Source organism: Umbelopsis ramanniana (genome assembly GCF_025399195.1).
Source record: "Umbelopsis ramanniana AG unplaced genomic scaffold K450scaffold_21, whole genome shotgun sequence".
Taxonomy (NCBI): Eukaryota; Fungi; Mucoromycota; class Umbelopsidomycetes; order Umbelopsidales; family Umbelopsidaceae; genus Umbelopsis; species Umbelopsis ramanniana.
In genome coordinates, this window is record NW_026252107.1 from 64513 (window position 1) to 88576 (window position 24064).

Genomic DNA, 24064 nt, shown 5'->3' on the forward strand with positions numbered 1-24064 from the left:
CAGCCAGCCACGATCAACCCCGCAAATACTTGGTTAAATAGAAAACGTGTTTATGCGTCATTGTTATTGCGTGCTGTTACGACAGCTGGTAAGGTACACAATGCAAATAATTCCTATTCTACGTTAATGGAGGGGGTATATCGCTACGAAATGGGTGGGGGAAAACAATACCATTTGGGGTATGTACAATTGTATGGATTCTCTAATTTCTTACAACGCAATATACAGAAACGACCATGACAAAGGCGCCTACAATTAGCAAACCAATGGCAACTATCTCGAGGAAAAGGCTGTGTCCATCTTCATCCTCGTCGTTCTGTAACAAAGCTTGGGAGCTTTCTTCACTATCGGCCTTGGTCCATCTCCTGAAGGCAAATGCTCGAAGGTAGGCGCACCCGGGCATCATATAGTTCAGCATGGTGGCCGTCACGCCTCCAACAATTCCGTACACCTTGCCCAAACTGCGAACGTTCATACCCAGCGTGACCATGACAGCAAAGAGCGAGAAGGTCAAGAGGAGATGCTGCAGGTTGGTTGGTCGTTGTTGGCGAGAATCGAATCCAAGCATCATTTGAAGAGCTTCGCGGGCCGGATAAAATGCAGTAGGTATGGTCAAGACCAAACTGATAGCCAAGGCAAATCTTCCAATGTTAATAATTGGATCGGTGGGCGAAAAGTTGAGGAACATGTTGGCCTGTACATCAACGCCAAATGTGAAGTATCCAATGTACCCAAAGCCAAGGGCGAGTATCAGAGAAAGCGAGGTTGCGGTGGCAGTGGTTTTGCTCCAGGATTTGGCTGATTGATCTTTCAATGATAGAAAGTTACTGAAGGCAACCTGTAATGAATGAATGAATCAAAACATGAGTGAGTATGCCTGCGTGTACATGACGGCGTGACATGAAACATTTCCTGGTACCTGAGCGCATCCGAAGGCAAACGCCATGATACCTAGCGATCCAAACACATCGGGACCTACAACAGTGACCGGCGAGGAATGTTGAGATGCATACGCAGGGCACCGAATTATGACAGTAAGGAGAATGACTGGAAGGAGTAATACAGAAACAATGGACCAATTGGCGATTGTCCCTATGGAGCGAGACAGGTGCAAAGGGAAAATCTGCAAGGAATTTGTTAACCATCCAAGGAAGAACGTGGACACACACCATACTTGGATAGACACTTACGAAAACCCAGGATACAACAGAAATAATAAAGGCGCGGTTGGCAAGGAGCGGAATGTCTGGGAAGTATTGTTCAAACAATACCGGGATCGAGTCACCGATTACTGTGTTGGGGTTATGAGTGATACATTCTCACTTCAACTGACTGCTGCATGAAACACACGGTATAACTTACATATGAAATAACTGGTTGTGACGCCTAACAATTGAAAGAACACAAAGAAATTGTACATATGAAAGCCGTGCTTTCCCACGGCAAATTGAGCTAATTGAGCAACTTGGTAAAGATGGTTCTTTTTGCCAACCAGAACCATCATATATAATGATATGTAGGTCATGAATGCAACGACCAGCGCTACAATGGTGCCGAGCACCACTCCACAACTTAGAACAGCATAGGCTAAACCAATGATCCCGGCGCCCAACGTAGCATTGACCAGATTGAAAGCCACTTCTATGAAACTTCGATGGCCATAACCAGGTGTATCTGACTGAAGTAGATCTCGCTCACTCGCTGTCAATTGATTGCTAGTAGACGGGGCTGTGCGAACACCTGCTCCATAGGTAGTGGGTAAGTGGGAGTTTGTCATTGATCGCTACGACGTATCGGAAGTTATTTTGGCGTTGATAAGTTGCTGATAGGTATATTGAGGGTATTTGGTCAGGGAAGGGATAAAAAGAAGAGAAAATATCGTCGGAACAAATGAGCCCAGCTGATATGAAAAGGTAGCCTGCTGACTGGGTCGTATCATTGGTGCTTGTGACGGCTCATTTGGGACAGACAGAAAAAAAAACCGCCCACTCAGAAAGTGTCATTCAAACGGTGAGTCATGGCTGTAGTGTAGAATTACAGGGATATCTTTATTGTACTGACATGTCGTGAGATACAAATTTAATAAAGTAGGGTATAACAAAGATGTACAAGTGCGATGGGATGATCAACACGGCGGATTTTCTCTTTCTTTACAAGGTTCATGTGTACAGAGGGGTAGTCAAGGAGTCCATAAATACCAGTGGTGGCAAACCTTCCGATAAAACATCATCATAACTTGGGAGTTGCTCTGCAGAGACCGGGTAGACACCGTCGTCGTATTCTGAGATGAGCCCCCTTAACCAACCTTCTTCATTGAGTGAGATAGGTGACGATGGTGGACTGGATAATGGTTCTTGCGCCGGGGCGGTGGAAATCACCAGTGGAAATGATAAAGCCATTTCCTTTTCGGACTCAAAGTACAGACGCAGCCTTAACCTATGCGAAATATCCAATGCTTTCGATTTCAACGTTGGCGATACCAAGGGCGATGTGAGCATAAGGTGTAATGATAGGAATTGTGTCAAAGAATTGGAGCGTTCGATGTTGAATTCGGTTTCTAATTGTGGAGATAATAGCCCAATTGAGATAATGAGGTTTATGTTACACTTTGACGATGGAAGTTGACTTACGTCCAATTTGAGTGACATGAGATATTATGCCATCCGAAGCAGTCTGCTTGAAGGATGGTTTTTCAAGGCCCAGTATTGCTTGTCCAAGACTAAGGGAGAGATGGGTTTGTTAGTTGATTCTATTATTATGTTGGGGGGTCGTGTTGTACAAGGGAGGAGCGCTGCGTACCTGTAGGTTTCGATTTGATCAAGTCTAACCGCAATTTTGACTGCCCGACAGCCTTCAAGAAAGCTGACCAACTTGCCAGAAAAATCGAAGCGGCCCAATTGCATACACGCCATCTTGGGAAGCTCGAATTCGTATCGTATCTTATCGGCGCGTTGTCCACGATATCGGATATTAGGTATATAAGAGGCAAGGTGAAGAGCACCAAGCGAATGGCGGTTGATAGTCACCGGTAGGCTAGTACATAGAGATGGACGACGAAGATAGCCATCCGCCACGACTCGTACTGATATGGAATACGCGATTTGGTGCTGCGGTAGGTTGATGGTGGGTGGTAGTCCGTCGCATGGGAACGATAAGGTCCATGAGAAAGTATGTTCGCCAGCATTGAAAGGCTTGGGTGAGTCTAGTAAGGACATTTTTTCCTTGCATAATACAAACATAGCATGTGTATCGGTCATTCTTAGTCTTTCTGGATTTCGTTGATGTACGCTTCTTGATACGCCTTTTAGTTTGATGAAGATGGCTCGGATGACTGTATGAGAGGACAGTCGAACAGTGACGGTGCCGGCCAGTGAGTGTGAAGTGGCATTCAGCACGCCTTGTTCTGAGAACAGGTCGATGTTGGTTGTATTTGGGGACAGACTGACGCTTGTGATAGGACAGATCATGACCACAATTGAGGAAAGTGGAAAAAAAAAGTGGGGGCGGCAGGTCGTTTGTTGTCGGCTTATATATGGTGTTGAACAGTGGGGGGGGGGAGTGGAGGCAAAAAGAAGATGGTGGTGTCTGGCGCTGAGACGTAGCATGTGATGAGTCAGGATTGGCTGGATCATTTTTTATTCTCAAAGCTTGTTCACAGCTGGCACTACTTTGTAGATCTCATCCATAGCGCGCGCTACAAGATCTTATTTTATTTTAAAATAGCCTCCTGATTACCTGCCAGATGACAAGCTTGAGGGGATACTGCTGATTTTCATTGTTACTACCATGTCTTTTGATTCCCCTTCTAACATCCTTGTTCTCTCCCTCTCCACCTACCCGAAACCCCTAGGCTCATCACACCACCTTCCGCAAAGACATGGTCGCAGTGGCTGAATAGTCAAGGCTCTCGTGTCCCTTGCAAACTGGTGCAACCTATCCCGAACGAATGAATATTTGGGGGGAGATGGAGATTTTTGTACCCCGCTTTGATGAACTGGTCATTTTTATCATTCAACCTTATCTTTTTTCTGCTGCTTCTTTAACGGTTTCTGGGAAAACGTTTGTCACCAGGTTTAAAAAAAAGTCTCTGGTGGCGGGGGGTCAAACGGCTTCATAGAGGGTCATATGATATCGACTACCCATTTGGGCTGCAGCATTGAAACAGGTTTATTTTATTGGCTTGTGCTCTCTCTCAAACACCACATCGCTCACCTGTTCTTACTTCTTCGATGGTGTAGAAGAATGAGAAATCAAAACATAGAATTCAATGTATTCAAAGAACTCCGTATTCTCCTCCCTAACAAAAATGTTGATCATTCGCAAAACAATACAGACTAAACGTTTTCCCACTTCATACCAGAGTTATGTTCTGCGTTGGAAACATGAACAAACAAGATGCTCATTTATTTATTTAACACTAATGCAGGTCATCTATGCAAATGTTCGAGCTTTACCCTTGCGACCACTCGAGGATCTCCCCCCAACATAGCTACCAGGTGCATTGTGTGTAAAATTAACTTTGTCAATGAGCTCGTTGATATTGTTGACCCCTTTAGTGATGGCAGCCAGGTAAGAGGTTAGTACAACGTCGTTATACTCCTGAAAAAAGTTATATTTAGAAATATAGTTAGTGGATCCTATTGGAAACAATGCCTGCCAATCCCTTTCTCTTCCAAATCAGATCTAACCTTCAAAAACTCTGCATTAAAATCCTTATTGTTCACAACTGGTAGACGATTGCATAAACTCGATATCTGTCGTTCAATATCATGGTCTACAGGAATCATTCCAGCTTCGGTGTCCTTGAGATACTCTAGTAATATTCTAACTCGAATTTGTAACATCTCAATGGCATTCCGTTGCGTCGTCAGATTGGATATCACTGCCATGTTTATAGAAAGTTAGAATGGGGCTGCCCTGGCTGGCTGTTCTGCTTTAGTAAACTTACATGAACCTCCAGCGCCGTTTTTGTCTGCAGATATACTTGGGCGTGATGCATGATCTACTGCTATTCGTTCCGCTTCGCCTGTTGATATTTTATATTGTGCCCGTACAAATACTGCCTGCGCCTGTCCATCAACGATGTCGATCAAAGACTCATAGATTCCCAGAGGAAGTTCTTTATGTCCGCCCGTCATGGCATTTGGATCCAATTGTAAGAACAGTGGCGATTCATTAATATCGAAGAATTGGGTATGTATTTGGATATCCGAAGCAGTAGCGCTAGTGCCCAACGCGTACCATCCCATCAGATCCAGTTGCGGAAAAACTTGCTTCACTTTAAGGAGCGATGAAATCATTAGTGGGACGCAGGTGCCAGGAAAAAAAAACGTGGTAATGCCCTACATTGCTCCTGCTTCATGGTAAGATATTCCTTATCGATGATGACTTTGTTGTTTTCGTCTCGAGCATGTAAAAGTTCAAACGAATTTACAAGGTCGATTTCTCTGCCAGACTGAGTTGCCAACACAGCGCCAAAGACCGCCTCTGTAAAAAGTCAGTTGTGAGTAATGACGATCCCATACCAGTAAACCAAATGCTGAATACCACGAGGTAAGATACCTTGAGCATTTCGTTCAGGATTTTGAACTTTTATACGCGTATAGTGATCAGATATGTTCAAAAGAACCAATGGGTGACTAAAGGCCAGTAATCAATTAGATCTCGACCTTAATTTGATAATCATAGATTCACAGCCAACGTACACTGAAATGTTCAAACCCGATACATTCTGTGCAGTAGATAGTACTGAGGTGGAGTCGGTGGCAGCTGGCGTTTTGCCTTCTTCTGTAATATCCATTGCGCTCATGCTGTTAAAAGTAAAATGAACCTTTCCAGTGAGGAGCAAGTTGCAACGGGGTTTCAAGTTATGCAATCAGATTGAAAGGGAAAAAAAAAAATCTTTATGCACAAAAAATATGTAGTAGGGCGAAAAAAAGGTAATACATTCATGATGGAGTTGGCTGTAATATTTGATCGTAACTATTCTTTCCTATTCTCGCGTTCATCTTGTTCTCTGGATGCAAATAAACCTCGACCGGACAATAAGTCGACTAATGGGCGGTGTTCATACCACCACGCCTTCTTACTTTTGCGGTTCTTCATGTCAGTTTCTCCCAGAAGATCATCAATAGGAGTGAATTTGACGTCGGTACCCATAATACCAATGACAGAGGCACTCTCCTTGGAATGGGTGAGCTCTATTGGTTGGCATTTACCGCTGTCATGTGCTTCAGTGAACGCTGCACTAGCGTGGAGTTCAACAAACTCAACAGACTTGACAGCAAGGCGGGTAGCACGAATTCTGTCCATGGGTGATGGAGTACCACCTTGTTGAATATGACCAAGAACAGCTGTACGAGAGTCAAAAATATGGTGTCCTTCATCTTGAAGGATGTTGCAAATAACGTCTGTGGTGTAAGTCTTGGAGACGGATTCAGTGCGAAGGATGATACGACCTTCCGACTTCTCTGCGTCATCATCGTTATAGAGATCAATCAAGTGCTGTACGTCAGCTTGGAGGCGAGCGAGAGAGATGCCTTCTTCAGGAATATAGATGGTGTTTGCTCCCGAGGCCAGACCGGCTTCCACTGCAAGGTATCCGGTTTTACCACCTTGGACTTCAACAACAAACACACGTCGTCGAGATGAGCGAGCTGATTGTACAATAGCATCGCATGCATCGATAATTGCATTAAGAGATGTGTCAGTTCCCAAGGAGAAGTCAGTTCCCGGCACATTGTTAGAGACAGTTGCGGGTATCTGGCAGAGTGGAATGCGAAGTGAAGGATATTTATCTCTTGCTTTTTCCAAGGCCAATAAAGCGCTGTAGGCTTCGAATCCTCCAATGAGGATCAAGCCCTGAATGCAGTGCTTTTGCATTTGGTAGGCAACCATACCCATATCTACATCCGGCTGAGATCGGTTGGTTCCTAGTTCGGATCCTCCACGAGATGTCCATCCATCCACAGAGAGCCAGGTGAGCTCTTCGATGGTACCACGCAAAAGTCCTGGGAAACCGTTGAATACACCAAGAGGAGTGTGGCCTCTGTTCAATGCATATCGAACAATGGTTCTAGTGGCAGCATTCATACCACCAGCAGGAGCGCCAACGTGGAGAATAGCTATGCGCATTTGCTGATGTTCAGGAAGTCGCATGGTCTGGTCGTCGATAATGGTGGATGCAATGTACGAGTCGTATTCATCCGCAAATTGAGGATCACGAAGCTCCATGGCCCGTGCAAAGTTCTTCTGGCTAATAGCCTCAGCGACAGCATGGGTCAATTCCACTGCTTTCATTAATGGTCTGCATGTGATTTGGTTGTTGCTAGTACCGATGAGAGGAGACGGGCTATCGGGGGTGGCGCGTAAAACAGCTTCCACGGCTTCAACGGATTGAATGGTGGCCAAAATACGATCATAAGCAGCTGGGGATCCACCTCTTTGCGTATGACCCAAGGTTGTCACACGAGTGTCCAATCCAAGCTTATCAGTCAAAATATCCTTGATATACTCAGCCTTGATAGCGTTGAGATTCTTGTCTATAGCTCCTTCAGCCACGATAATGACGGTCTTGCGCTTGCCAAGATGACGATGGCGCTGAGCAACATCACACATAACTTGCTCCCAATCGTCCTCAGAAGGAGGACGCTCCGGAATAAAGACAAAATCGGCGCCAGTAGCAATACCAGCCATGAGAGCCAGCCAACCACAATGTCGTCCCATGACCTCAACGACGAAAGCTCTTGAGTGGGATAAAGCTGTTGACGAGATAGAGTCGACAGACTCACAAATACGATGTAAAGATGTAACGGCGCCAATGGTGATATCAGTGGATGACATGTCATTGTCAATGGAACCGACCAAACCGACAATAGTCAAGTGTTGATATTTGTCGCATTCTTCCTGTGAGACTTTCCCACTTTCCTTGAGTTCCTTCAATAAACCTGGCCATTCTGAACGGAATACGTCGGCTCCAGTCAAAGAGCCGTCACCACCACAAACGATCAAAGCATCGATACCGTTTGAGATTAGATTGTTAGCTGCCTGAAGTCGACCTTCGCGGGTCTTGAATGGCATGCAGCGTGCAGTACCAATGGACGTTCCTCCCTAAAATGGTATGGCGTCAATGCTGAGACCCGTATCATTAAGCTTAGCTCAACCTTCACTTACCACAGCAAGCCAACCACGAACATCCTTCCATTCCATCTTTTTGATAAATGAGCCGCCATCCACTAGACCTTGATACCCTTCATAGATAGCAAAAATATCGCATCCTTTGGTGATGCCGTAGCGCACAACAGCTCTCACACACGCGTTCATTCCAGGCGCATCACCTCCAGAAGTCAGAACACCGATCTTCTTCTTCTGCCCGACATGTCGGCTGGCCAACTCAATAGTTGGAGGAATTCCTTCATGCCTAACATGGTAACTGTCGAGCAAAGAGGACGAGAAAGGGCTTGCTTTGTTTGTAAATGCAATGACGTTACCCAAAGGATCCACGGTATAAATTTCCCGCGAGACGTCCTTTTTATCGTCCGACTGAATTTCATGCTTCTGGCAGTGCTTGCTTGAATCGTTCAAAACCTGTTCTATTTTCTGGATCACAAAAGGCAGAAATAATATCAGTTTCATAAGAGAATGTCATAAACCGTGAAAAAAAAGGTGGTAGGTATTTGGATGCGTCATACCTGCAAATTGGAAGTAGCAATGACCAAGACAATATCTTCCAACGTGTAGTCAACATCGTTGCTAACGACTTCCTTCGGAGAACTCGCAGGGTTCAACTTGAGTCTGATGGTCAAATCTCTTTTATCACCATCGGAGAACATGGATAGCCAGGTAAGTCTGCCCATAATGCTTTCCTCGCTGTCTTTTGCGTCCGTTACGATTTGAAAGCCAACAGAGCAGTAGAAAGCTAGAGCTTGGTCGAAAGCTCCCACTGTGGGAGCATTCAAAACGACATGCGATAAACCATCCGACATCCAAAAGTAAGCTTCAAAGGGTTGGTAAGTTGGAAAAAGAGAAGAATAATGAGAAGCAGTTGGCAACGCTTGCTGTTTTTTTTCTCGGCTCATGGGATGGTGACGGCGATTTTTCCGAACCAAACCCTGCTGTCGGGAAAAAAATAATCTGCCCATGTCTTTGCATGAAATCTTCGTACCATTTATGCAATTTCCGCAGCTTTAACAAAAATATGTAGTTTACTTTATTTAACATAAAAGCCTTGGCTTTCCGTGATTGCCATCTCAAGCATTCTCTTTAACTTTTCTCCAGATTGATATCGAAAGAGAATGAGCTGGTTGAAACATGTGTGAGCTGATGGTAACCGGTCACAGTCACTACCGCCGCAAGTGATTTGAAATCTCATTCTAGCCGTTCCCGTCGCAGGGATACGATCACTACCAGTGACAAACGTCAGCAATTTACGCTGCATCTGCGGCTGCATTTCCTTCATGATATCCCAGAATTGCCTGAGGAAAGAAAAATCAGATTGTCGGTAGCGTAGTAATCGATCAAACAAAGCAACAAATCATTACCCAACGGTTTCATCGGTTTCTTCAAATCCATGATACTCCGTCTGCCCTCTGAGTTGCTCGATATCTAAAGGCTCATCGCTTCCTCTAACAAGTAGTTCTATTTCTTCTGGTCTGAACAGCTGAGTTTAGAGAGATAAAAAGATGGACTTGAGTTATGAGACAAGATTAAACCAAAATGAAAAAATGACACAAAAGTATTACCGATAAAGCGTTGCCTCCACAAACATGGTAAAAGCCTCGCTTAAAGGCTCCAAATTGACGCTTGACGCTATTGTTCATCACAAAGTCTATGTATTTGTCAACAAATTGTTGGCGATTTGCATTGGTGACCATGGTCGTTTCGCCGTCTGGTATGATAGGAACTGATATTCGCTCTCCGAAGGCATCGTATTCTGCCACGAAAGGTCGACAAAACACACTCTCTACATCGCCTGGAAATTCTAACAGTTGTTCCAATCCTCTTGCAAGACCTGGCCTAAACACTCTCAAATCTTCCAATCCAACATGGTGCCCAAACAGCTTCTTATAACAAGCAGTGGGGAGGTGAATATCGAGAATGGTTGAGTTGTAGATAGAGAGCCCAATGACAATGCCGACCAGAAAGTACTGATCTTCGTTTTCAAAGCTGGCGGGGTTAAACCAACAAAAAGTCGAGTCGTCGTCGTAGGTGAACATGCCAAATTGTGGATCAAATAAAGATCGAACAAGGAGGAGAAACCATTCTTTCCTGAGTCCCCCGGCATCAACACCGTCCTCGCCAACAAATTCAATTTTGAGCGACTTTTTCAGATCTGTCTCATTTTGAGCGAGCTACAGTTGAATAAAACAATGAGGGGTCAGTGGACCTCATATGTGTCATTTGTGATCCACCCACATTGCGCGAATCTACTAACCTGCCGCAGCGAGTCTTCGATCAGAAACTCTCTTCGCACTCTGAGCATCAAGTATGGTAAGGTAGGTTTCTGATGGAATAGCATGTTCAAGAAAGCTTCTCTCCACTTCGTTTCCTGTTGATCACGTGCATCAGCCTCCATGATCTCCATCTTGGCGCCCATACTGATTAAGAATGGGTATTGGCAGAATGAAAATTTTCTATAAAGACTCCATTAGAACGCGACGTGCTAAAGTGTGCATCCACTGTTACCTACCCTGATCTGGACTGCCATGATTCGAAATCAGCCATAAGGTTAACGTAGTCAACCATGGTATTGTAGAACGCAGAGAAGGGAAGTTTGGAGGATAGACTGTTCGCTGCAACTGAATAGGAGCTGTTTAGTATAGTACGCAGCTTAGCAATTTTGTTTCGTCTGTGCTTTACTTACAGAGCAGTGCCATGACTCGTGCCCCGCTGATGACCCTCCAGTCAGCTTCGTATGCAGCGGGTAGCCCAACCACACTTCTTCTTGCTTTAGTAATGCGATAAGTGATGAAAGAATTGACCAGGTTAATTCTCCTTTGAAGATATACAGTGCTGTAACTACATAACATATGTCAGAAAGGTAGTTATGAAAAAAAAAAAAACCACGACATCTTAACATACTTTGCGAACCAGTTCGCAAGTGCTTGATGGCATTCATTGCTGAGCCCGCTCAACATGCCTAGTATGCGTTTCAAAATGTTATGATGGTATCTAGTTTCTTCTGCGAAGTTGTGTTGCGCCAACAGTGGGTTCTATTTCAAAAACAAATTAAGACCATGCAGTAAAGACAAATGAAAGAAACTTTGCTTCAAACCTCTAATAATATCAATAGAAAGCGAATGTCCGATATTCGCTTGAGGGGAAGGCCTGGTCTTCTGAGCAATTTGTCAATAGAGGTCATCATTGCACGAATGACACTGACTGGCTGTATGCGGAGATGGAGATTTAGCGTTTCTAATTGTTGCGTAAATTTAAATATGTGGAATATAGCACAAACCATGTCGAGAATAATCCTATAAGCCTCTCGAACTTCATCCATGGCGATTCCCGAATCTGAAACGGTCGATTCTTTTCCCTATTTTGTCGACAGTCAATCAAAAGTAAACAATTAAAAAAAATAGATTGAAATATCGAACTCATTGTACATTTAAGAAGCTGGTGTTCAAAGCGGACCAATTGCTGAAGCAACTTTCAATTGCGGTTTCCAGTTGGCTAAATTGAGCTTCAAGCTCTTTATCCGACAGACTTTGATGCGTTGGTTTTCGGTTTCGATTTCGCCTTCGCATTTCTCTACCACCACAACGGGATACAATCTGCTTCAATCGTGAGAGGGTGAGTGGTGTGGGCGGGGGAAGGATTCCTTCCTTCTTTTGTTGGACTAGATCGTTGATGGTGTCACATATTGTACATCTAAAACATGAAACGGAAGCTGGAAATCGTAGATCACTGTATATTGGAGAGAAAAGTTCTAGTTCGTGAAGGAAAGACACCAAACAGATACATTCATAGGGTTATATTTTACCTCCCACAACACAAACATTTCCCTCGTGCCTACTGACATGGGTTAGTATATCGAATTTCTCGGCATTGCTTGGCTGGTTAGGATCCCTTGCGTATTGGCATCAACGTACCAGTTCCACGTTTGGAGCAGACAATTGCGAGGCAATGTCTGGAGAAACGCTGTTCTCGATTGAGGACTGAGAGAGTCCAGTTTCTGTCATGGAGTGGGCCCAATTGATGCAATGTTGCTGGTTTGGTTCAGAGCAAAGGGAAAGAAGGCGTTCAAAAAAGAAGGCTTGAACGGCCCTCAAGTTGTCTGCCCAGCAGTCAAAATGCGGAGGATCAAATTCGTCGCCCTGGTTATTGCAACTTGTTAGAAACTTATGCCACTCCTCCAATGTTGAAATTTTTGAGAATCGCTAACACACAAATTATACCACGTCATGCTCGCACTTGGATGGTAGGTTATGCTGTTCTCTGCCGGTACGACTATTTGAAATATTCACTGTCCTTAACTGTAGAGTACAGCTGGAATAGAAAAGTCTCACTCGGCCATACTATTCCCAGGCCAAGGTTCGCAGTATGTGGGAATGGGAAAAGACTTGTATACCCGGTACCCACAGTCGGCAAAGCAGGTCTTTGATGAAGCCGATGAGGCGCTTGGTGGAAACCTGGTAAAATTGATCTTCGAGGGTCAACAGGTTAGTCCATGTTTCCTTAGACGAACGGTACTATGCACTTTGGATGGCAGACTAATGTGTTGAACAATATCCGCCAATAGTCCAAGCTGAAATTAACCGAAAATGCTCAACCTGCTATTCTTACAACGTCTATCGCGATTTTGAGAGTGCTTGAACATGAATTAGATTTCGATGTTGCAAAAGCTTGTACATACGCTTTGGGCCATTCTCTGGGAGAATACACTGCCCTTGTAGCGACCAAGTCCATTTCATTGACAGACGCAGTCAAATTGGTTCGACTTCGAGGTGAAGCAATGACAAAAGCTGTCGCTGATCGACAGGGCCAAACCGCTATGTCAGCATTGGTTGTGCGAGGCGACCATTTGCCTGAACTGGAATATAGTATGGATGAAATCAGAGCTAGTCTGCCACCAGGTGAACTAGTAGAACTGGCCAACATAAACAGTGTATGTCGCACACACAGGAAATGTTGCAAAGTATTTCATCATGGCTAATGAAAATTTGTCAATTAGACATTCCAAGTTGTTATTAGCGGCACCAGCAAAGGAGTGGATGAGGCATCTAGAATATTGCAGAGAAAAGGATTTGCCGCTCGGGCTGTTGATCTTCCTGTATCGTAAGTCACTGCAACGTCGACGGAGAACCATGGTGTGGTCATTGCTAATTTCTTTTTTTGGTATATAGAGCTCCATTTCATTGCAGTTTGATGCAGGAAGCAGCAAATGCTATGGAGGAAGCACTTAAAACCGTGGAAATCAAGAAGCCTATCGTCGATATTGTCTCCAATGTGACTGCAAAACCTGTAAGTGCTATTGCACGCTGTCCATCATCATATCATTGACCTTTGGTAACTTATTTTATGCCATCTTAATTACAGTACAGTAATCCTGAAGAGATTGCTAGTTTGTTGGTACAACAAGTGACATCAACCGTTGAGTGGAATCGCAGCATTGATTATTGTAAAAAGCAAGACATTGACGAATTCCTTTGCTTCGGTCCTGGCAAGGTTCTCGCTAATTTACTGAAGAAGGAATACCCACTGGACAAGATACGATCCATCACCACTGCAGACGATATTGACGGACTATACGATGAACTCAAGCTCAAAATTGACAATTCGGTATCTCGAACGCAAGAAAACTCTTCTAAATAGCTTGTTTTTAAAAACTCTATGCTTTCTTTTTATTGGGTCTATTATACATGACTGCGTCGCATTAATAACGATCTGTTTACTTTCTCTTTCCCTTTCCCTTGGCTGCTTTGGATTGTTGACCGCCGCTTGCTGCTGCCTTTTGCATAGCCTTTGAGACTTCTTCGTCACTTTGGACGAATGATATATCATCGAGGCCACCGAGGTCACCGAATCTCTTTTGGAATTTAGTGAGTTGTTCACTTTCATCGTTGACACCTTCTCGAAGCATGGAAGGATTCCAAAGAGGATGATTGCGAGTGTCCTTTGTCAATCTGACTTGAGGTTTTGGTGAGGTTGTTCGCACGGTATAAGTAGCTCCATTGCTGAGGACGATGGTTTGTGTAAATTGCTCTGGAACGACAGCTTGACCTGAAGCATAACGAGCAAGAATGGTCGCAGGTTGTCGACGAGCAACAAGGGAAATGCGCTGTGCCATTAACATGGTGAAGGGGGAATGAAAAACGTGAAAAAATTCGAACTGTAAATTTCTGTGGAGGGGGGTTACATTATCTGACTTGCAAAGCCACCCGATTCTTTGGTCTGAACTGTCCGAACCCCCACATGCACCCATGGCCCAACGCCTGAATTTGCAGGCCGATGATGAGAACACTCTCTTTCAAGAGACACATTTTTCTCGTTACGGTTATGAAAGAACGTAAGGAGCTTGTGGCCTTTGTACAGTTTGCGCATTTCTTGCCTATTCACGCTTCAGCTCTTTCGGTGCAGGAATATTTTTGGTTCAGTCATATTAGAAACGTCATTACCAACCTATCTCGAGTGCGCGGAAGAGTTTCCGTCAACACGCTACGACTCTTTACCTTATCCTCCATCTCGCGAAGGTATTGATTTGCATATTTTCTTATAAGATTTGGAAAGTAATAATCAAACATTTCATGGCAAGCAGCTCCAACGGAGACCAAAAAGTCCAAGCACCTACTCAGTATCTCAGCTTCAGAGCTAAACGCGTTTGTTGCGTGCAATGGGTATTGGAACGGGTTATGTATCCCGTTGGGTATAGAGACAGGTGCGTAACGAGCTGCATTCATTTAATCATGTGCGAAATTTCTAAATCCACCTTGAACAGGCAAATTGGAGATAATATCTGTCGATGCGTTTGAGCACGTTATGGAGGACAATTTAGGCTTTCTTGTCAAGAATATGGTTGTCTGTATTACAACAGCAGAGGTTGGTGAATTTTGGTTATCTAATTCACAAAGGATACTATGTATTGATTAATATGCACACTTGCCTGATAGCGCTCAAGCGATGAGAATCCTTCGACCAATTATGAACTCAGGATTTACGGTGGTAGCCGCAAAGCTGCCCCATATCTTGAACAAACTTTATTTAACATTGTCGGTAAGGTTTTGAACTTCGTTGGATGTGCAATATCCATAGTTGCCAACGTGAAGTATTCATTATTGATTTCACTCACTTCACTAGGCGCTTGCCAGCTAATCAAAGTTGACTCTGCTCCCATGCAATTAAACCACGTGAGGTATACTTACGATGATAGATCTGAAATAGTACACGATGTTCAAACCTAACTCCATTGTAATCCTATCATCGTACAATTCAGCGTAAAGCAGATAGATGGAAATATTCGGACTGCAATTTTACTGTCATCGACTGATGGAATAGTGCACATGTACTGCCAGGTTCGTATTGCTGTAAATACAGAGGTGACATTCGGTGCCGGATTCATTAAAGGGCTTTTTTATAGAGCTCAGAAAGCGACAATTTCCTAGAGTTAGATGTTGGTGATTATTTCCCTATTTTGGGGAAAATGGCAGAACAGAGGCAAAGGTAAATGTGCAAATCTCATGTTCAGGCATAAGTTTTGTATCGCCGCTAAATTTACGCCTTGATGCATCAGCGTCCTCTTCATGGATATCTATGATCATGGTCAGGGAAGAATTCTCTGTGCAGGTGGTCAGAATGGCGAGCTTTGCGTTGGAGTTTATAACCTTGCCGGAGTGGAAACAGCTTCCTACTCCACGAGACTATTCAGCCCAATATCTTCGGTCAAAATTTACAACTCACGGTCACCAATCACGCCAGATATTTTGAATGATGGTGATTCTATTGATAGGGTTTTACAAGACGAATGCGATACAAATATTGTAGTGACCTGCGCAGTTGAACGTGCGATAATATATCAGTAAGTGCTTCGACGCCAGCCTGTATGCTGAATAAGAGACGTGCAGCTAAGCTTTCTCCGTTTGCACTAGTTCCGTACCAGAAGTTGGTCTTCAAAACGCCGTTGTATTACCCGAGTCCAGTCACTACGATTCTGTATTGTGTTCACATGTTATGGATGTTGATTGGGATGGACAAAATGAAATTATCATTGGTACCTATGGAAAGCAAATTCTGATATACAAGAAAGGTGCGTATCGTTGCTTTCATAAGGATCTTGTCACAACACTCTAGTAATATTTCTGTGCAGCTTCTCCAAATTCATACTTCATCCTTTGGCAAAGACAATTTTCATACCCAATCTATCGTGTGGTGCATCTGGATATAAACCATGACGGTTTAGATGAGCTCATTGTTACTACGATGTACGGTGTCCATATTCTTCAGGTAAAGTCATTTGTTCTCATAAGCTGATGCCGTCAGATGGCACTAACATATTTCTTACAGCCCAATTTGAAAATGGCAAGAGCACAATTGCTTCGAGTATTAGAATTCGCGGAAAGGATGAAAAGAAGGGTGTACAATCTGTTGCGGGAACAACAGACTCGACGTGAAATGGAAAATTTCATTGTATTTGAAGATCAACCTCAAGTCTAATAGTGCTCGCTTTTACTTTACTCATATAACAATGTACAAATCTATGTCTTTCTTCGTTTAATGAAACTACCACCCAATACATTGACCGTTGGAGCGGATGGTTTTTCTTGTTGCAGCGGGCGTTTTGGCTTGTTAATCTCTGCGTTAGACTCCCCGGAAGGGGTAGCTTCAATGGGTAAATATCCCGATTCTAATTGGAGACATTCATTGATCTGTGCTGTGAATTTGGCTGTTGAAGTGCGATTACTCTCGTCAGATGTAAACTCGCATGCCATCAAGTGGTTCCAAATAACAGTAAATTGATCTTTCGAGAGTGTTTGTGCGAGCTCCTTGAATTCCCCGCTTTCCTTTGCTGCAGGGTCTCCTTTTATGACGAAAAATCCCGTCAGCTTTCCCGATCCACACTCTTCTCCAATGGATAGCAGCTCCCAGAATTCACGAACAGTCATTGAATGGGATTCGTCAGCCAAAATGTCTTTAATCTTTCCGGGATTTGAGGCGGCTTGCTTTGTTGATCCTTCATCACTTTCGTCATCGCTACTTGCATCATTGTTATTCATAGGAGAAGATGGTGTTTCGTCTCCCTTTGTGTCATTTTCATCCTTGCCATCGTCTCCTTCACCACCTTCCTCGGCATCATCCTCATCATCGTCCTCTTCCTCGTCAGAATCATCCTTGCTGTCATAATTAGCGTAGGATTTTAAGAGCCTAGCTTTAGCGTCATCGGGAAACTTGGGTATGACAGCCTTCGGATCGGCGTTATCGTCGTATGAATATCCATAATGCCAGTTCACTTGACCTAATTTAAGATCCTGTGTCACACGCGTTTCTCTTTTGGCACTTTCCTGGTCATCCACTCCTGGGATACACCACCACGCGTCCAGCTTTGTCAAAAAAGATGTATCTGTGATCACCCGTAGCCACCATGCAATGAGTCCTCGATCTGATTGTGCATGTTTGGAGGGATTTTCCACGGATCTGTGGAATAGGTATTGTGGTTGTGCTCGCGCAAATATGTGGGTAGTGCAATTCGAATGAGTTGAAAGATATGTTTTTACCATAAGCGAGGTAATTGGAGCAGGCGCCTTGTAACCAGACGTGTCAACTTTTGAAATATACACCAACGAAGGTTCATGATCTGTTGACTTTTCCTTGTATTCCATAACCTCCATGCCACAGACAAAGGCAGGTGATTCCAGATTAGTGCTCCCGTGGGCAATGAGAATCAGTCGGTGAATCATGCTAGATTGGCTGAACGTGCCGCCACCACTAAGCTCTATTGGATATTTACATATCACAGGTTTTGTAGCGAAATGGTACACCCGGTAGATTCCTCCACCTTCCTGAGGCAATCGAGACAATTCATTTAGCAAAGCTGTTTGGAATGAAGACGACATTGGAATGTCGGAATTTTGTGATAATGGAGTGATTCGGGCTTGCTGGCTTGCGGCGTGTGCCTGAAAAAAGAAAGAGGCAATCAAATGGTGCAGGTTGCACACAGTCTTGGAAATACACGCGATAAATTTTGAGGAGACCGTGCAGATTTCACTCTCTTCCTACCCCCCCTTTGTTTCTATTAAGCGGCTACCTCGACATCGTTGTATGATCCATGTATACCCCTCAGCAATCTCATCCTCCTTGGATTAACGATTCATCGCAAACCTCAACATTACAGCATAGTACCCCGCCCAATTCTAAACTTGACAGAAAACGACAAGCTCAACAATGGATTGAAAAAATCTTGGGTTACCATCTTCCCACTGACGATCTTCAGTATGACCTTCAGGATGGCGTCTTGCTCTGCCAGTTAGTCCCCGGCTTTGGCCATTTCTATTCAATTAAACTGCGATAACCCCTTTTTTTTTTGCTGACCTTACTGCCGTCACAAATATGACAGAGTTTTAAACAAAGTGCGCCCAGGAACGATACACAATATAGGCTACAAAGATCACTCTTTTGTTAAGGTAGTCATCTTCCTCATATGTTTTGGGAACCCTACGTCTCCTCTAAATACTGAATTTCATACAGATGGAAAATATCACCAACTTTTTGAACGGCCTCCGCCAGGTAAGTTTCAACAGCAGCGTAAAATTAAAAAGATATTGCTTTCTACAACATTTTATCCTAACGATTGAAGTTTACATCCACAGATTGGACTTAAAAATTCAGAATTATTCCAACCAAACGATTTGTTCGAAAGCAAGGATATTATGCCGGTGAGCTTGCAAGCTGTTACCGATGTGGTGGTAGTACCTGTAAATACTAAAAATAATTTCGATCATCCAGGTGGTCAATACTGTTTTAGCCTTGGAGCGAGCAATCTCTACTAAAAGCCTGCCACCAGCCAGCAAAAAGAGATTGTCACAAATACCAAAGTCCAGCTTTTCCAAAACCACTCCATTTGAATTATATGAAGACTTGACACATCCAGCGCCAAGCCTTTCACACTCATCAGAAATGAAGCTTCGTTCTACACTGAATCACATACCCATGGCTGAACTGTCACTTAATGACTCCCCGTTACCTAGCAGCGCCACTATAAACCCTAAATACAGTCGCAACAAGCATCATTCCGAACTATCGTACATGACCGATATGACACCGCAGGCCATGCGTCGAAAAAAGTCTCGTTCCGAGATTATCACTGATCATAATAGCTCCCGATCCCTACGGCAAGACCGAACTCAATACCGCCATGTCAAAGATATTCTGTTTGACATGCAAGGCCAGCCTGAACCACCATATACTGGAAGACGAAATTCCGCATTGAACATGCCGCATCGCGATCCACTTCACTTTTCCTCCACCCTGGTCCAAAAAGCAAATGCATTGACAGAAGCTGCTTCGCAAGTCTTTCCAACTGCAAATAAACCAATGATCGAAGAAGATACCCAAATGTCTAGCCCAAAATCTCCCTCGGATAGTGGGTACGGAACAAACGGACGCCGACGGCTTTCCAAACAGCCATCTATACCTGCATCCTTTATGTCTAGTTCTAGTGATTCAACAAGTACTGTTACCGCAAATAATACCCAAAAACAAGATAATTTCAATTCAACTCGCAGCACCAACCAGCAAGGTCATGGTGGTGTCAAACATGGCTCAACTAACTCTAAACAATCTCTTCTTGAGAACCTTCACTTCTCCAAAAAATCTTCTACTCGACAGAAAATACCATTTCACGCTAGATACCAAGAATGGAGTGATCAACATAAAGATAAACTTTCTTCGTCGAGAGTGCAGCACACGCTTGGATATAACGACCCGATGCTGGACATCTCTGGACATGACTCTTATTTCACATATGAAGACGAACTAGACGAATTTGGAAGTATGCAGTCACCTAATCCGTTTCCATCTGTGTCAAGCCCCATACCCACTGTCAAGGACTCGTCCGAAAAGACCAATGTGTTCAAGAGCGGCAGTGTTGGAAAACACAAGGAAGAACGCCAATCAAACCCTTTCTATAACAAGCCATCAGAATCAAAGCGGATGACAGATAGCGGAAAAGAAAGGCTTAGTATTTTCGATGACGCTGGTGACTTGATTGCACAATACGTAAGTTTTCATTCGTTTTCTCCTTGCACTGTGGCACTCAACACTAAGCATCACCGCTTCAAAAGCAATTGGGAAACTGTATAGGGAAGGGTCAATATGGGTCTGTCTATAAGGCTCTCAATCTAGGAACAGGTCAAATGATGGCTGTCAAACGAATAACGCTAGAAAGCGCCAACACAAAAGAAATTGATGAAATCATGGTAAGTACACTTTTATGTAGGAGGTCGTGAAAATCGTCAAGTGGCTGGCTGACCGAACTTGCTTTCGCATTTACAGAAAGAGGTGGAGTTACTGAAGTCGCTGTCTCACCCAAATGTGGTTCAGTATGAAGGATTCAGTTTCAGTGAGAGTCACTTAAATATCATTCTGGAATATGTGGAAAATGGTTCACTGCACAACACTCTGCAGGCATTTGGCGCCTTCCCCGAACGATTAGTCGCATCTTATTGTGTCAGAATTCTCCAAGGGCTGTCTTATTTGCATCAAAATCAGGTACGTGAATGGCAGGCAATATTTGTAAACAGTAGTCAGAGGTGCACTGACCAATGCATATTGTTAGGTGGTGCACTGCGATCTCAAAGCTGCCAATATTCTAACGACGAAGGCAGGCAACGTCAAGTTGACCGATTTCGGAGTATCGCTAAATCTGAAAATGAAAAACGTAGAAGATGGTGTTGTTGCGGGAACGCCAAATTGGAGTATGTATAGTGACTGATGTTATGGGTGGCAATGTCTATGAGGTATTGACTTTAGTTGTTTAGTGGCCCCGGAAATCATCGAATTGAAAGGTGCATGCTTTGAGTCAGACATATGGTAGGTGTTTTACGTACTTGTTTCTAAAGGGGCCGTACGTCTTGACTAAATTTGACTTTTGCTTACCAGGTCTCTTGGTTGTACCATCATTGAGCTATGTACTGGCAAGCCTCCATATGCTCATCTGATCTCTATGGCGACCCTCTTTCGCATTGTTGAAGACGACTGCCCTCCTCTACCTGATAATATATCTGAGGTAATGTATTGAAATCAATATAGCTTGCTTTAACCACACATGTGAAGAGGTCATGCAACTGACTCTTTCCATCTCATCTCTTCTTCATGTTTGCGTTCGTCTTTTGATTGTCGCAACAGGATCTGCGTCACTTCCTGCGACTATGCTTTCAAAAGGTTCCTTCGGATCGGCCAACTCCAGAGGAGCTCATGGGCCATACTTGGATTCAAAATAATGTCTACATGTTGCCATCAGACAAACCCTCAGACGCAAATCAACAGCGACATCAAGCACTCAAACGGCACACAACTGCACCTGAAGGTCTACTGATGCAGCAAAAGCAACTTACCAATCCTGATACCCTGGACAACGCTAAACCAAGCCCATATAGACAGTCCAACTATTCTGAAGGAAATTTGCCCGCTTTATCAGCTGTTGACAAAGCTTTACCTGAGATACCAGTAAGCGACCACCAAGCGCCATCATCACGCAGTGTTGGCTACCTTGTGTCTAAAGGGGCCGGGGGCGTCACATCAAGACTGTTCTCTAGAGCCAGCAAACGTTTCTCGAAGGAGATTGAGTATTCTGAAGTTCACCGCTTTATCAAAACCTCATTCTCTAAATGTAAGTGACATGCGATATACAAATGGAAGAAATGTCGGTATGTTCGATTGTTAATTCAACCCAATGTATATAGCTGTTGTATGCAAGGCATGCCTACAACTTATCAAGAAGCATGCTTTATTCTGTGAAGGTTACCATGTCATAGAATATTTACCTCCGATGATTGTGCAAAATGTTAATCCATCAGCTCTACAGATTGCTCTCTCATTTGTCATGAAAAGTGCAAGCAAGATACATCTCTGTGTTCCATCTATGTTGTAGGAAGGCCATCCTTGGACGAGGTAAGTCGTGGTACTACTTGTCACTGCGATTTTTGACTGTGCAGCATTTTTAATGAATAATAATACTATAGTTGCCGCAACGGAATTCATCGCCAGCCATGGATGTGGATACAAAACTTCGTCCGCGGCCAGTTTCAGAGCCACCTCATGTTATCCGACGAACAAAATCAGGCATTACCTTACCAGAAGAACCCAATCCATCACCTTTTGCGGTTCCTTCGAGCCCAATACCCACTACATCCATCTCAGCAAACTTACGCCAACGTACACGTAAATTATCAAAGGCGTTTGCTTCTGTTTCGGCCACCAATCTCTCGGATTTTGGTCGCATGGGCAAAAGTCGGGAGAGTTTACAAAATGTAGAAAATGACTACCGTACGGGCCATATATCGACCTTACATGCTTATGCAGAAGAACTTCAGCCATCATTATCGTCACTGATCGTTCCCGAATCTTTGCATGGTCCCAAGAGAAGGAAGCAAGAGAAGGACGAATGCATTATTTCTTGATCACTGTACCTGTATCCGTAATTTGTATGATAAAGATTGTTGTATACCCATCGTGAAATGTACCTTTGAAATATTTCTACCACTACATGATGTTACTGTGCAGCGTACGCAGTGAGGCAAGGATCTAAACCTTACTGGCGTGAGGCTTTCGTTATTGCCCAATTCACAAGTCACACCTTTGTCAAATTGGGGGTTAGGTAAAAAGCTTATTTGGATGAAGTGATGCTGGGCTATTTTTGCGCTACGCTGTGACAGCTTCCATTGCTGTCGTGTGGCTGTAAGCGCACAAGTCACTTGCACCATTCGTATTTAAGCGACACTTGTACTGTGGTGGTATCTTCATCTCGTTCCAGCTCACACTATACAGCACAATATGTCTATTAATTCTCCAACGTTTTCCCTGAAACTAAGAAAGATATCGTCCATAGTCGACGTCGCAGTTTGTGGTATACTCTTGCTTGCTCTTCTTGCTCGGCACAAATCAAACGCTAGGTTGCACTACTACCTGTTGGAACTGGCAGTCATTTGTGGAATAATCTTTGATGCCTTAGCCCTTCATACCCATGACAATTTTTCTTCTATTTTCGGACCCATCGTCAACAGCTATGGCCGTCATGAGTGCCCTCACTTTACTACTTACTCAACTCGCTGGCTTGTGGGCAATGCATTGTTGCTCTGAAATCTACCTTGGGAGTCGCGACATATTAGCAAGCATCCCTGCAATACTTGGAACCCTCTGGCTTATCGTGGTCACAGTCCTTATTATTGTGGTTCGCGTGGTAGTTGGCAACAATGCCACTTTCAATGCTCTCACATTATCAAGGATCATCTTTTGGGCCTCCCCTGCATTATCTATATGGTCTGTTCTAGGTCTCATCTTCATTCGCGTGTTGGCTACTCGAGGTTCTCGACAGCATTATGGCATTATTAGACGAATAATGACTAATGATTGGGAGCTCTTGGCTTTTTTCATTGTACTCGTCACTCTTTACTCTGTCTGGATGGTTTTCATAGGATATTTCCCATTTTCTAATGATGTCGTTGAAAGATTGGCACAGATTGATCTCGCATTGTCAATATTATTAACAAGAGTAAGTCTTCTGCTCTTCATTGGATTCTATACCAGGTTATCTGCAATGGTGCCTATACAAGAACGAATGAAGATGGAAGAAGACATAGACGAGCTGACAATGCCAATGCCAATGCGTAATTTTTAGATGGCACAATTTTTTTTTTTTTCGGTCAAGTACTGTAAAGACCTTTAATATATAAACATGAAAAAGTTACCATATTTCCCATGGAAACCATGCAGCAATTCATGTTCGATTTACGTAAACAAAAAGAAGATGAGGAAATCTTGACCCTTACGAGCATGCATATTGACCAATCAGCTTTCATGACGAAAGATTCGGTGCAAGAGTGAAAATTTGTATAAGGAATATATCACTTTGCAGGTA

At 43.7% G+C, this 24064-nt stretch overlaps 13 protein-coding genes across 13 annotated transcripts; 4 read left to right on the forward strand and 9 right to left on the reverse strand.

Moving 5' to 3' along the window:
• Positions 1–29: 29 nt before the first annotated feature.
• On the reverse strand, positions 30–1857 carry K450DRAFT_236956 (uncharacterized protein). The gene is made up of 4 exons (XM_051588342.1): positions 1363–1857; positions 1191–1291; positions 920–1123; positions 30–838 (listed from the first exon to the last, which is right to left on the reverse strand). Exons 1-4 carry the CDS (start codon positions 1775–1777, stop codon positions 203–205), a joined length of 1356 nt encoding a protein of 451 aa, XP_051445427.1. The 5' UTR covers positions 1778–1857; the 3' UTR covers positions 30–202.
• Positions 1858–2026: 169 nt separating this feature from the next.
• K450DRAFT_236959 (uncharacterized protein) lies at positions 2027–3478 on the reverse strand. The gene is made up of 3 exons (XM_051588343.1): positions 2800–3478; positions 2631–2719; positions 2027–2557 (listed from the first exon to the last, which is right to left on the reverse strand). The coding sequence occupies exons 1-3, from the start codon at positions 3465–3467 to the stop codon at positions 2160–2162; spliced, it is 1155 nt and encodes a 384-aa protein (XP_051445428.1). The 5' UTR covers positions 3468–3478; the 3' UTR covers positions 2027–2159.
• Positions 3479–4362: 884 nt separating this feature from the next.
• Positions 4363–5871, reverse strand: K450DRAFT_236961 (uncharacterized protein). Its single transcript, XM_051588344.1, has 6 exons — positions 5706–5871; positions 5563–5639; positions 5347–5487; positions 4949–5278; positions 4689–4882; positions 4363–4599 (listed from the first exon to the last, which is right to left on the reverse strand). Exons 1-6 carry the CDS (start codon positions 5807–5809, stop codon positions 4432–4434), a joined length of 1014 nt encoding a protein of 337 aa, XP_051445429.1. The 5' UTR covers positions 5810–5871; the 3' UTR covers positions 4363–4431.
• Positions 5872–5875: 4 nt separating this feature from the next.
• On the reverse strand, positions 5876–9091 carry K450DRAFT_236966 (uncharacterized protein). Its single transcript, XM_051588345.1, has 3 exons — positions 8691–9091; positions 8173–8598; positions 5876–8109 (listed from the first exon to the last, which is right to left on the reverse strand). Exons 1-3 carry the CDS (start codon positions 9075–9077, stop codon positions 5983–5985), a joined length of 2940 nt encoding a protein of 979 aa, XP_051445430.1. The 5' UTR covers positions 9078–9091; the 3' UTR covers positions 5876–5982.
• An 83-nt stretch (positions 9092–9174) lies between these two features.
• K450DRAFT_236970 (uncharacterized protein) lies at positions 9175–9740 on the reverse strand. The gene has a single exon (XM_051588346.1). The coding sequence runs from the start codon at positions 9455–9457 to the stop codon at positions 9209–9211; it is 249 nt and encodes an 82-aa protein (XP_051445431.1). The 5' UTR covers positions 9458–9740; the 3' UTR covers positions 9175–9208.
• K450DRAFT_236974 (uncharacterized protein) lies at positions 9614–11691 on the reverse strand. Its single transcript, XM_051588347.1, has 8 exons — positions 11604–11691; positions 11456–11533; positions 11273–11379; positions 11080–11210; positions 10862–11016; positions 10688–10796; positions 10433–10631; positions 9614–10349 (listed from the first exon to the last, which is right to left on the reverse strand). The coding sequence occupies exons 3-8, from the start codon at positions 11360–11362 to the stop codon at positions 9705–9707; spliced, it is 1329 nt and encodes a 442-aa protein (XP_051445432.1). The 5' UTR covers positions 11363–11379; positions 11456–11533; positions 11604–11691; the 3' UTR covers positions 9614–9704.
• K450DRAFT_236981 (uncharacterized protein) lies at positions 11543–12222 on the reverse strand. The gene is made up of 3 exons (XM_051588348.1): positions 12090–12222; positions 11981–12009; positions 11543–11904 (listed from the first exon to the last, which is right to left on the reverse strand). Exons 1-3 carry the CDS (start codon positions 12177–12179, stop codon positions 11595–11597), a joined length of 429 nt encoding a protein of 142 aa, XP_051445433.1. The 5' UTR covers positions 12180–12222; the 3' UTR covers positions 11543–11594.
• A 326-nt stretch (positions 12223–12548) lies between these two features.
• K450DRAFT_173505 (uncharacterized protein) lies at positions 12549–13812 on the forward strand (the record flags this gene model as incomplete). The annotated part of the gene is made up of 5 exons (XM_051584177.1): positions 12549–12659; positions 12740–13105; positions 13172–13275; positions 13344–13461; positions 13537–13812. The coding sequence occupies 5 exons, from the start codon at positions 12549–12551 to the stop codon at positions 13810–13812; spliced, it is 975 nt and encodes a 324-aa protein (XP_051445434.1).
• Positions 13813–13832: 20 nt separating this feature from the next.
• On the reverse strand, positions 13833–14512 carry K450DRAFT_236989 (uncharacterized protein). The gene is made up of 2 exons (XM_051588349.1): positions 14011–14512; positions 13833–13960 (listed from the first exon to the last, which is right to left on the reverse strand). The coding sequence occupies exons 1-2, from the start codon at positions 14420–14422 to the stop codon at positions 13854–13856; spliced, it is 519 nt and encodes a 172-aa protein (XP_051445435.1). The 5' UTR covers positions 14423–14512; the 3' UTR covers positions 13833–13853.
• On the forward strand, positions 14117–16576 carry K450DRAFT_236993 (uncharacterized protein). The gene is made up of 11 exons (XM_051588350.1): positions 14117–14506; positions 14578–14690; positions 14756–14875; positions 14936–15036; positions 15108–15210; positions 15295–15349; positions 15431–15509; positions 15575–15657; positions 15728–16012; positions 16083–16240; positions 16301–16576. The coding sequence occupies exons 1-11, from the start codon at positions 14421–14423 to the stop codon at positions 16462–16464; spliced, it is 1347 nt and encodes a 448-aa protein (XP_051445436.1). The 5' UTR covers positions 14117–14420; the 3' UTR covers positions 16465–16576.
• On the reverse strand, positions 16564–18098 carry K450DRAFT_299450 (uncharacterized protein). Its single transcript, XM_051593711.1, has one exon. It carries the CDS (start codon positions 18042–18044, stop codon positions 16689–16691), a length of 1356 nt encoding a protein of 451 aa, XP_051445437.1. The 5' UTR covers positions 18045–18098; the 3' UTR covers positions 16564–16688.
• Positions 18099–18147: 49 nt separating this feature from the next.
• Positions 18148–22162, forward strand: K450DRAFT_237000 (uncharacterized protein). The gene is made up of 14 exons (XM_051588351.1): positions 18148–18453; positions 18545–18611; positions 18676–18714; positions 18798–18863; positions 18934–19299; positions 19798–20205; positions 20271–20405; positions 20482–20697; positions 20765–20903; positions 20967–21018; positions 21088–21214; positions 21334–21817; positions 21891–21947; positions 22013–22162. Exons 1-14 carry the CDS (start codon positions 18257–18259, stop codon positions 22132–22134), a joined length of 2475 nt encoding a protein of 824 aa, XP_051445438.1. The 5' UTR covers positions 18148–18256; the 3' UTR covers positions 22135–22162.
• Positions 22163–22719: 557 nt separating this feature from the next.
• On the forward strand, positions 22720–23837 carry K450DRAFT_237006 (uncharacterized protein). Its single transcript, XM_051588352.1, has one exon. The coding sequence runs from the start codon at positions 23171–23173 to the stop codon at positions 23822–23824; it is 654 nt and encodes a 217-aa protein (XP_051445439.1). The 5' UTR covers positions 22720–23170; the 3' UTR covers positions 23825–23837.
• The last annotated feature ends 227 nt before the right edge of the window (positions 23838–24064 follow it).

What these genes read in the sequence shown, in the direction of transcription:
- K450DRAFT_236989 (XM_051588349.1), bottom strand. Translation starts at nt 14,422, where the DNA reads ATGGGTGCATGTGGGGGTTCGGACAGTTCAGACCAAAGAATCGGGTGG. An exon ending in AAAGAGATTCGGTGACCTCG is followed by an intron (nt 13,961 to 14,010) that starts GTGGCCTCGATG and finishes GAAGTCTCAAAG; the next exon opens with GCTATGCAAAAGGCAGCAGC.
- K450DRAFT_236961 (XM_051588344.1), bottom strand. Translation starts at nt 5,809, where the DNA reads ATGAGCGCAATGGATATTACAGAAGAAGGCAAAACGCCAGCTGCCACC. An exon ending in TCCTGAACGAAATGCTCAAG is followed by an intron (nt 5,488 to 5,562) that starts GTATCTTACCTC and finishes GACTTTTTACAG; the next exon opens with AGGCGGTCTTTGGCGCTGTG. An exon ending in AAACGGCGCTGGAGGTTCAT is followed by an intron (nt 4,883 to 4,948) that starts GTAAGTTTACTA and finishes TAAACATGGCAG; the next exon opens with TGATATCCAATCTGACGACG.
- K450DRAFT_236970 (XM_051588346.1), bottom strand. Translation starts at nt 9,457, where the DNA reads ATGAAGGAAATGCAGCCGCAGATGCAGCGTAAATTGCTGACGTTTGTC.
- K450DRAFT_236974 (XM_051588347.1), bottom strand. Translation starts at nt 11,362, where the DNA reads ATGATGACCTCTATTGACAAATTGCTCAGAAGACCAGGCCTTCCCCTC. An exon ending in TTCTATTGATATTATTAGAG is followed by an intron (nt 11,211 to 11,272) that starts GTTTGAAGCAAA and finishes TTTTTGAAATAG; the next exon opens with AACCCACTGTTGGCGCAACA. An exon ending in CTTGCGAACTGGTTCGCAAA is followed by an intron (nt 11,017 to 11,079) that starts GTATGTTAAGAT and finishes TATGTTATGTAG; the next exon opens with TTACAGCACTGTATATCTTC.
- K450DRAFT_236956 (XM_051588342.1), bottom strand. Translation starts at nt 1,777, where the DNA reads ATGACAAACTCCCACTTACCCACTACCTATGGAGCAGGTGTTCGCACA. An exon ending in CACAACCAGTTATTTCATAT is followed by an intron (nt 1,292 to 1,362) that starts GTAAGTTATACC and finishes ACCCCAACACAG; the next exon opens with TAATCGGTGACTCGATCCCG. An exon ending in TTGCCTTCGGATGCGCTCAG is followed by an intron (nt 839 to 919) that starts GTACCAGGAAAT and finishes CATTCATTACAG; the next exon opens with GTTGCCTTCAGTAACTTTCT.
- K450DRAFT_237000 (XM_051588351.1), top strand. Translation starts at nt 18,257, where the DNA reads ATGTATACCCCTCAGCAATCTCATCCTCCTTGGATTAACGATTCATCG. An exon ending in TGCGGGAACGCCAAATTGGA is followed by an intron (nt 20,904 to 20,966) that starts GTATGTATAGTG and finishes TTAGTTGTTTAG; the next exon opens with TGGCCCCGGAAATCATCGAA. An exon ending in GCATGCTTTATTCTGTGAAG is followed by an intron (nt 21,948 to 22,012) that starts GTTACCATGTCA and finishes TCAGCTCTACAG; the next exon opens with ATTGCTCTCTCATTTGTCAT.
- K450DRAFT_299450 (XM_051593711.1), bottom strand. Translation starts at nt 18,044, where the DNA reads ATGTCGTCTTCATTCCAAACAGCTTTGCTAAATGAATTGTCTCGATTG.
- K450DRAFT_237006 (XM_051588352.1), top strand. Translation starts at nt 23,171, where the DNA reads ATGACAATTTTTCTTCTATTTTCGGACCCATCGTCAACAGCTATGGCC.
- K450DRAFT_236993 (XM_051588350.1), top strand. Translation starts at nt 14,421, where the DNA reads ATGGCCCAACGCCTGAATTTGCAGGCCGATGATGAGAACACTCTCTTT. An exon ending in AACTTTATTTAACATTGTCG is followed by an intron (nt 15,211 to 15,294) that starts GTAAGGTTTTGA and finishes TCACTTCACTAG; the next exon opens with GCGCTTGCCAGCTAATCAAA. An exon ending in AATTCTGATATACAAGAAAG is followed by an intron (nt 16,241 to 16,300) that starts GTGCGTATCGTT and finishes ATTTCTGTGCAG; the next exon opens with CTTCTCCAAATTCATACTTC.
- K450DRAFT_236966 (XM_051588345.1), bottom strand. Translation starts at nt 9,077, where the DNA reads ATGAGCCGAGAAAAAAAACAGCAAGCGTTGCCAACTGCTTCTCATTAT. An exon ending in TTGCTACTTCCAATTTGCAG is followed by an intron (nt 8,599 to 8,690) that starts GTATGACGCATC and finishes TTTGTGATCCAG; the next exon opens with AAAATAGAACAGGTTTTGAA. An exon ending in TTCGTGGTTGGCTTGCTGTG is followed by an intron (nt 8,110 to 8,172) that starts GTAAGTGAAGGT and finishes ATACCATTTTAG; the next exon opens with GGAGGAACGTCCATTGGTAC.
- K450DRAFT_236981 (XM_051588348.1), bottom strand. Translation starts at nt 12,179, where the DNA reads ATGACAGAAACTGGACTCTCTCAGTCCTCAATCGAGAACAGCGTTTCT. An exon ending in CTGCTCCAAACGTGGAACTG is followed by an intron (nt 12,010 to 12,089) that starts GTACGTTGATGC and finishes CCATGTCAGTAG; the next exon opens with GCACGAGGGAAATGTTTGTG. An exon ending in AAATGTTTGTGTTGTGGGAG is followed by an intron (nt 11,905 to 11,980) that starts GTAAAATATAAC and finishes TCCAATATACAG; the next exon opens with TGATCTACGATTTCCAGCTT.
- K450DRAFT_236959 (XM_051588343.1), bottom strand. Translation starts at nt 3,467, where the DNA reads ATGATCTGTCCTATCACAAGCGTCAGTCTGTCCCCAAATACAACCAAC. An exon ending in GATCAAATCGAAACCTACAG is followed by an intron (nt 2,720 to 2,799) that starts GTACGCAGCGCT and finishes TCTCTCCCTTAG; the next exon opens with TCTTGGACAAGCAATACTGG. An exon ending in TCATGTCACTCAAATTGGAC is followed by an intron (nt 2,558 to 2,630) that starts GTAAGTCAACTT and finishes CTCCACAATTAG; the next exon opens with AAACCGAATTCAACATCGAA.